Source organism: Paramormyrops kingsleyae, chromosome 21, assembly GCF_048594095.1.
Source record: "Paramormyrops kingsleyae isolate MSU_618 chromosome 21, PKINGS_0.4, whole genome shotgun sequence".
NCBI classification, from domain to species: domain Eukaryota; kingdom Metazoa; phylum Chordata; class Actinopteri; order Osteoglossiformes; family Mormyridae; genus Paramormyrops; species Paramormyrops kingsleyae.
Genome location: NC_132817.1, coordinates 21209291 through 21218016, shown reverse-complemented (window position 1 = coordinate 21218016; position 8726 = coordinate 21209291). Strand labels below are relative to the sequence as shown.

Here is an 8726-nt window from a genome sequence, read left to right as displayed (position 1 = left end):
TGTCTTTTTATGGTCCAACCCTAAAAAAGTTCTCATGCTATTCCAGCAAAGTCCTTGCTGCTATTCTAATGTGGATGCCGGAAATCGGGTTGTGGAAAGCGATAGTATCTGATGTGTGGAACCATGTCGACCCAGTAGTGTTGCAGATGAAACAACCAGTGCCGCGGGGTAAAATTTAGACAATGAAGGAGATCACAGAGGAGGTTGTGTCTTCAGAAACAAGGAGCACTCTCAGCTGTAAGAGTCTCTGCTCTGTTTGGCGTTTTGGACCGATTAGATAAACCAGTGGTACAAATAATGTTTGTACAGCTATGTTTGTGGTACAGTATTTGAGTTGTATCTCTTGTCGATGTGCCACGATTTTAAATATAGACACACCAAGCTACGTTTTAAATAGATATTCAAAATGTTTTCTTCTCATTAGAATGTCATGAACTCAATTATAGGCAAATATCGGTGCAGGAAGATGTTTTGAGCTCAGCCTGCCGAAAGTCAGAACGGCCAATAGATGTGATTGAATTATGTTTGCCCTGGCTTAGAACAAGTCAAATATTTTTTCATATAAAAGCCTTTACAAACCATTCATTTTTAGTTTATTTTCAAGTGGAACCAGGCTTAACCATTCATATTAAACATGTAACCATCATCAACATAAACCAAAAATGCTACTTACCATTAAAAAATATTTTAAATTAAATGCATTTAAAAATTCAAGTTTTTTTGCTTCAGAAAGCTACAGTATACAAGCATACAGACGTTCTGTGTTTTTGCACAAAGTATAATTTTGTTTACATAATTTATATCCCTACTCAGTCAAGTACAGAAAAATCCCCAAGGTTAAATATATTCCAATGAATGGAACGTCTTTGGATTTGTGATAGACCATATAAAATGTAAAACTTCCTTGATTCCTACAAGCATGACAATAGAGATCATTAGACAATATGTTGCCTAACTGCATGGGAATCTCAGATAAAACAAGTAGCAACATAAGTGTAAAATGAAGGCATTTTGAATGGGCACACTTGAACACATCAATTATGACGCCAGCGTTTAAAGTCAGACATGCATAACGCTACTTTTCAGGCATGAATGTAATCCTCATGCAAGATATCGCTCCCAGTTTTGTTTAGACACACAGCATGTAACAGATAAATACACTGCTATTTGATAAATAAATATATATATATATATATATTAAAAGAAAAAAAACAAATCACAGCATTGCCATCACTACAAGAGGATACTGGAGATTGTATAACAAAAAAAGCTACAGTACAGGATTCATATTCTGCATAGTTTAAGTTTATATACTCTTCCTTTATAGTCTTCTGTTCTACTCACAGCATGGATTAAATGCACAGGTAAAGTGCTTGCAGCATCGTGAAAAAAAGGCAACAGCGAAATCGCGTGGTTTCATCCCGTGCATGTGACCTGGACGGTCATGCTCATTTGACAAAAGAAAGCGCTTAAGTCCCAATCAAAAAAAATATATTAAATAAATAAACCAGTGGCACATGCATTCTGGGGGTACAATGGTATGAAATAATGAGAAGGACGTATCTGGGATGCTGTGGGCCATATGATGACCCTCAGCAACAGAGTCTGCACTGGTGCTGTGTGTGGTATCGCACCATATGACAAAAGCCGTATAAGGCTGTAAAACGTTTATACAGCTGAATTCCCGGACATTTATTTTTTTTAAAGGACGTTCTAGTTAAGAACATGCTGCTTTTCTATGTATCAAAATTTCTGAATATAGTAAATAACTAAAATGGATGTCTGATGCGGTAAAATCCTCTGGGCTCTTGCATTTCCCAGTTAAAAAGCAGTATTCAAATGCTGTCAATTGAATTGAAAACCTATTTTTCTGCCTGATGCTGGCAAGTAAAAATTTGTAGTCAAAGCAACTGTATTTGGTTCAATGGAAGATGCACAGTTGAGTTTCGGCATAACAAAATTGTTGTTGTGAAATCAGCTCTTTCTCCCCCAATGATTTCAAATGGTCATTAAAGTCTTTCCTCAGATATACAGACCCAGTTAAAATCTGTCAAATTCTGCCCACTTCGTGTTAGTGGTTCCTGGTCCTTCACAATGAAACAGAGAATGACCATGATTATGCCAGAGCACATGACATGAGCTCATAAGGGGGGCCTATAACACTTCTGTAAACTGCTTTTGTATTTTTTTAGTGCAATCCCGGCCGATGTGTGGTTACGAATGACACAAACATGCCGACCTGATCGAGGGCAGAAAATTAGATGGGCTTGTACAGTAAAGAGGTGACATATTTCTTCTTGTATCGGTGAGTAGCACTGAGAACCATCACGCCGTCCTGAACACAAAAACATAAGTGATACATAGGCTTTTTTACAGTACACATCGATCCTATATAATTTAATATGGATAATATGTGGATTAATATAAATGTGATGCAAAAACTATTTACTGTATATTTTGAGATCTGACATGACAGCAAAAGGCACTGCGATGAAATTGTACCTTTATTGAGAGGGCATAGAGGTGATTCAGCATAACAAAGGCACTGCGATGAATCGTACCTTTATTGAGAGGGCATAGAGGTGATTCAGCATAACGTGGTTGGGTTCAGGGAGCAGAGCAGGATCACACTGGAAGGTAAATGTTTTCAGCCCATTATTTACTGCAGAAAAACTCACAATCAGGACAACCCTTCTGACCACAGATGATTCAAATCTGGTCCATGACCCCCCCCCCCTTCCCCAGTAGTAGTAGAGAACACAGGTTTTAGACATGATTTACAATTTTGATTTTTAAAATGTATTTTTCATATATATTTTTAATAAATACGTGTTTCTTAAGTTTAAGACATGCCGACAGAAGCATTGTCTTTGGTTTACAACTATTCCTACTGCAAATGTGTCCGCAGTTTCAATAATACACGATTTCGAAACAAATTCTGTTTTCCCTGCTGTACCGAAATTGCACCGAACTGTGACCCCAAACCAGAGGTTTGTACCGAACCGTGAATTTACCGTTACAGCCCCCTAAAATTTACCGTCAGCACTCATCTCTGCAAACTTTATTGACATATACCAGCATAACAGAACAACATCGGAGCCGGCAGGCCCTGGTCATGTGTGGGTGATCAAATTTGGTCCTCGGGGATAAATAACCGGGAGCCCTCCTATCAGCGTCTGGCCGCGGGAAACTCACTGAGATGTTTGTGTCCTTGTTCAAGATGACCTGGAGAAGGTGTGGGGGGAGGATGGGTGGGGCCTTGAAGCGCTCTTCAGGCCGGAACACGTACACCTCCTGCCCGTAGGGGCCTGGTGGAGAACTGGAGAGATCTGATGAACAACAAAAAACCCGTTTAAGCCTGGTGCTTCTTGTACCTCAACAGTGAACATCCATACCGCCCCCCTGCTCTCGTCTTGTACACTTATTTCATCTGCACTTTTATTGCATTAATTGAGTATGTGGCTCAATGGGCTAAGCCTCTGTCTGTGATCAGGAGATTGCAGGTTCAAGCTTGGCCCTGGACCATCTGTAGGTCCTTGACTAAGGCCCTTAACCCCCCCAGCTCCCTGGTGCTGCCATGGGTGGCTGCCCTTTGTAGCCAGCTTACTGTCACCTACAGAGAGCAAGTTGGGGGAAGTATGAAGATCATTTCCCCACAGGGATCAATAAGTATCTATTATTAGTTTTTATTCAAGCTAAGCTCCACGTAAATAACATAACGTATCATGTTAACTTAACAAGGGGGGTAGTGAGTGGCTCAGTGGGCTAAGCCTCTATAGCCATGGTCAGAAGGTCATAGGTTCAAGCCTCAGCCTTGGCAGAACAGTCACATGTTTGTGAGTCCTCAAGCAAGCAAAGCCCTTAACCCCCAGCTCCAGGGGTACCACATGATGGCTAAACCTGCACTGTGACCCCCCCCCCCCCCCAAGCTATGGAGAGCAAGGTAAGTAGAAGAACTATAAAGATATTATAAAGACTATAAAGAATTTACCTATTTAACTTGATGCCATCAGCTGTGACCAACAGTTCATGTCTATCACAGTGTTCCCTTTAAAATCGTAACACTATTGACAGCACAAATAAGAAGGCTAACTTTTGGACAGACATGCATACATTCCACAGACTGAAGATTTTGGTGGCAAAGTGCTTCATTTCCATTCTTCAAGAAAGAGAGCCTGTCATATTGTTTAAGAATGTTTTATTGAATCCTATGACTCTGTTTGTTCACCTGATGTATCTGAACACTCAAGCGAATCCACTTGCAGGGCATCAAACACTTCAAAGTCAGACTTCTTCACATGGATCAGGTTGTTGATGGTTCCCAGCTGGCTGGTAACTACTGGCTAAAACAGGAACAGATTTATCAAATACTTGTAACTGTATCTATCTTGGAGGTAATGCCAGAACTTTCCGCAGCACGTGTTTTCAGGTTACCTCTGATGGGTCGTGCATCCACTGTCCGTCCACAAAGAACTTGTACTGGTGTTCCCCTTCAGGTAAGTCCAAGATTGCTACAAAGTCATTGTGACTGGAGAAACAAATAGTTTTGTTATGAGCTTTTCTGAAGTTTAAATACCTCACAATGACTTAATGATTTTACAGGATTTTCAGCATTACTTAATAAAGAATATACAGAGACAGTGGTATGATAAAGGTTCTAATCCCACCAGAAAGAGTTTTAATATGTTAGAGGGAATAACAGTGCTGAATATTCAGTACCACACACAGACAATGGATTGCAAGGGTAACTCAGATAAATGAGTAGCTAGCAAGACTGAAGAAACAGAAGTACGTTTTTCCAATCCTAACTGGGAGCCAGGAACTGGCTACCGTAACATATATTGTGAATGCAGAGTTTGAGAAGACAGGCAGGCTCAAGGCTGCAGGATGTGTGAACCCTGACCAGTGTCAGCCGTTTGCCAGCAAAGTCTCAGGGGAAACGTGGTCGCAGACAGAATTAGTTATTCTGGAAGCTATAGGGCTACCTTACTGATACAGATCGCAGGCAGGCGAAGTTCTCTTTACTTGTAGTGCCACAGTTTGTTACCAGGTACAATTACTTGCCTATTATACTGGCAATCCCTTTTTGATTAGCACTACCAATTTCCATAATTGTTTGTGAGCCTAGACTATATGGAAGAAACCATCAACCTCCTCCCTAAAAGCCAAAAATATTCAAGGGGTTAAAAAAGGCACTATAAATGTGTTATTACAGTAGTACACAAATACAAGTCCACTTGACATTTTATTGCATGAGAGGAACTGGCCCACCTTTTATTAAGTGGGATCTTGGTGCTCCAGTTGTTAAAAGACCCAGCAATGTAGACCTCCTTCCCCCCACCAGCCCAACGGATCACGGTGGGCCTAGCCTGGGGCCCCGGCCTCCCGGAATCTTCCAGGTCCTGGGCAAAGGGTGTAAACTCCTTTTCCCCTGAGGGCTGACAGGTATTTGCAATTGGCTGAGTTGCACAGTTCCCCCATCTCTCCATTCTGCATCTACCGTGGCACGTTTCTACAAAAAGCTGAATACCAGCAATACTGTTCATTGGGGCTCATGTGTAGCAATGAACAAAATGCTGACAGGGAAAATTATTTTTAAAAAAAAGATGCCAAGTAAAGCAAGCTGATTAGAAAACACAAGACCTTCATAGAATTTACAATTGTATTGCATTACAGCTGTATGAACACTACAGAAACATAAGTATGCTTTTAACAGTGGTATAGAATAGCTCTCTAGAGACTGTTAAAGAGCTCTTACAAGAAATACTAAAAGCAAATGACAGCAATGAATTTGAACAACAGTCTATGTCAGCAGCAAATGTACATTTGTAAACTAGTAGCAAATTGACAAGGACAACCATTATTATTCACAAAATTAAATACAGAGAGATAGAGGCACTGTAGGTATATTTGTCCTGATGCCCCCTACACACACACACACTCTCACACCAAAAAAAACTACATCTTGTCACTAAATGGGAAGGATGTGACTGTTTTCCTGCACATTTCTCAACAAGGTTAGAGGAAATTTTGGACACTAAGTCTCTTTTTTTGTAAAGGTCGCCCCCACAGTTCGCTATTATTTTTTCCCCTCACCTGTGCCCCCCCCCCCCCCCACACACACACACACACACACACACACCACTTTTTTTGGCGCACCCCACAGTTTGAATACCTCTGTTCCAGTCCTTGGGTGATAATGCAGGGACTGGTGTGGGGGGGGGATAGTCTCTTTGGAGGGTCCATTATAAAGGACCTAGAGAGCACTGGGGCTGCCCATACCAGGCCTAGTACCACCATGCATGTGTGAAGTACCTTTGACTCTGTAGTGTGGGTGTTAAAGATATTGGGATCGTCGGTGCTGTCCACCATGATCTTGCTCGTCTCCTGTTCCTTGTGGCTACTCCCGCCATCAGCGCGGTGGGATTTTGTCCCATGGCGGTCACTGGATACACGGTCACTGGTGTTTCCCATGATGCTTTGGTGCTCAGGACGGACCTGAACAACAAAGTAGCATCAGTCTAGCCACCATGTACAGACCGGTGTGCCTTTTTTATAAGACTTGGCAAAATGATCTTCCTGAATGTTTCTAGTAATGTGTCCTTCAATTAAGTTACCTATATGCAATAACTATTTAAAATTACTTTTTAAACAAACTTTTTGTACTAGTGATGTCACCACTGAGTAAAGCCCTTATTTTCTCCAGGGCAGGTGCATCGTAAAGGGGAGAGAGTGAAAACGATTTCAAAGACCCCTGAGTGACAGGGGCCCTAAAAAATTTGGAACAAAGGTGGATTGGTCCGGGTCCCAATATGATATGTTTTCTTGGGGGCCAAAATCTCTACTGGCACCCCTGCTCCTGGGACTACCTGACACAGCTTTCTCAATTGTACATCACTTTGGATAAACACGTCTGATAAATACGTGTAATTCTTTAATGCAGACTGCAGGCATTTCATTGCAGCATTATTCAAATGCATGGAGCTCTAAAGAGATAGTTACCAATGCTTTGATCAATAGCGCATTAAGATTCACCGGGCCCTGCAATGAATAAGAAAAATAGATGGATAACATAATTTAGATATTTATAATGAAAATGTTTTTTTCTAGTATTGAATATTCTCATTTCCGGTATTTAAGAACATTTTTTTATTTTAACTTCAATTAATATTGTGTGGTCGGAGATTATATATATATATATATATTATACACCAAACTGTCCTGGGTGAATGTCAAATTAAGGGCCATTTAACGAGCCACGGAGCCCATTTCAGCTTCAGACTAGAGTGTTCCCATATAAGGCAATTATGCTACCAGCTCAAAAAAAACGGTACCTCGATAAGTTTCATGTAAAATTATCCATCTACAAAATTCAATATGATATGCAATATAGACGCTTAACGTTATCTTACTTGGCAATAGATATGAAACGTCACCGTAGCCAGGAGACTGTCAACCGATTTCAGATAAAGGGACAGTAGCCGAACACCCTCTTTTCGGACAGGTCACTTAATGTCACTGGTCAAGCTACGAAGTAAACAACTTAAACCGATACACAACAGCGCAGTCTATGAACTGCCGAGTCTTCCGGGTCAACTACTCCACAAACTACATTATGCGATTAAGGCGGTACGACGGAAATACCCTAAGCCGTTACAAAATCACTCGGCAACAATAACTAGCTAGACTGCCAACTAACTACGCTATCTGGGATGAAGTGACATTTGGCGTTACCTATGGGCCTATAATTCAGCACATATATGCTTTTTATGTTTTATGTTTCCCACATAAAACTGTAAAAATCAGTAAAACTTACCCCTTCGACAACCGCTATACCAACACAACCACAGAAGCTGCTATTTCAATTCTGACAACATTCTTATCAAACACTTAACATTTCACCTCGCTACGGCTTGTCTGGTGATCCAAAAAGCTATATTTACGAAACGCATCGAACCCTATTCAAAATGTATGATCATAAGATGAATCAGAAATTATGAAATCTAGAAAACTGGTAATCTCATTTTACACTGGTTGTCTAATTACATATAGTTATGGAGCAATCATTAAATCAATGTTTCCATCCAAAAGTTTCTGCATAATAAATGTAAATGCACATTATTATCTTTTAGTTACTTAGTACCTGAAGCACCTGAAGAAAGATAAGAAGCCAATTCAAAATACAGGTCCTTAAGATTACTTTTACTGTGAATATATAAATATCATATGATCATTTACGCCTAAGAGTGGGTCTCTAAATCAGATTGTTTTCTTGGACAAAAATAGGAGATCCACCGGCATACATCGATCCATCCGACTTCCATAACCACATATGCATGAATCATATCTGGTACGCTGCCGCAAATATGACAAGATTACTATGAATATCTATCCCAAAATAAAATTAACTGATTTTTGAGACAAAAATATTCACTTTTTTTAAAAAAACAAAACCATTCGCCTTGTGTTACTTATACAAAAAAATGTTAATCAGAATTTGAATGTCTTAATACTCATTTTACCATGAGCTTCACTTGAGGCGCTTACTTATGGTCATGAAATGAGCTGCCTGGGTGTAGTATAATGTAGTGTTAGACTTAATCACTAGAGGGAGCCAAATGATTATTTGTAAAACTCGATTTGTTCTGCTTTAGCGGTGGCACGGTGGTGCAGTGCTTAGCATGGTCTCACGCCCATAGGTGTGAATGTGCCCTGCGATGGGTTGG

General features: G+C 40.4%; 1 protein-coding gene across 4 annotated transcripts; it reads right to left on the bottom strand.

The window, feature by feature from the left end:
* Window positions 1-576: 576 nt before the first annotated feature.
* Window positions 577-7930, bottom strand: LOC111841036 (5'-AMP-activated protein kinase subunit beta-2-like). Of its 4 annotated transcripts, none has more exons than XM_023806480.2 (9): window positions 7817-7927; window positions 7003-7041; window positions 6316-6498; window positions 5272-5438; window positions 4435-4528; window positions 4229-4343; window positions 3196-3329; window positions 2562-2630; window positions 577-2335 (listed from the first exon to the last, which is right to left on the bottom strand). In XM_023806480.2, the coding sequence occupies exons 3-9, from the start codon at window positions 6472-6474 to the stop codon at window positions 2258-2260; spliced, it is 816 nt and encodes a 271-aa protein (XP_023662248.1). In that variant the 5' UTR covers window positions 6475-6498; window positions 7003-7041; window positions 7817-7927; the 3' UTR covers window positions 577-2257. The 4 variants fall into 4 exon arrangements, with proteins under 4 accessions (XP_023662248.1, XP_023662250.1, XP_023662249.1 ...); XM_023806482.2 differs by lacking the exon at window positions 7817-7927 and adding an exon at window positions 7413-7797; XM_023806481.1 differs by lacking the exon at window positions 7003-7041 and having other exon boundaries at window positions 7817-7930.
* Between the last annotated feature and the right edge of the window lie 796 nt (window positions 7931-8726).

Excerpts from the sequence above, each read along its gene's own strand:
- LOC111841036 (XM_023806481.1), bottom strand. The coding sequence starts at position 6,474 with ATGGGAAACACCAGTGACCGTGTATCCAGTGACCGCCATGGGACAAAA. Across the intron at positions 4,529-5,271 it reads AAGATCCCACTTAATAAAAG|TCACAATGACTTTGTAGCAA; the intron begins GTGGGCCAGTTC and ends TTGTTTCTCCAG. Across the intron at positions 3,330-4,228 it reads TGAGTGTTCAGATACATCAG|ATCTCTCCAGTTCTCCACCA; the intron begins GTGAACAAACAG and ends GTTGTTCATCAG.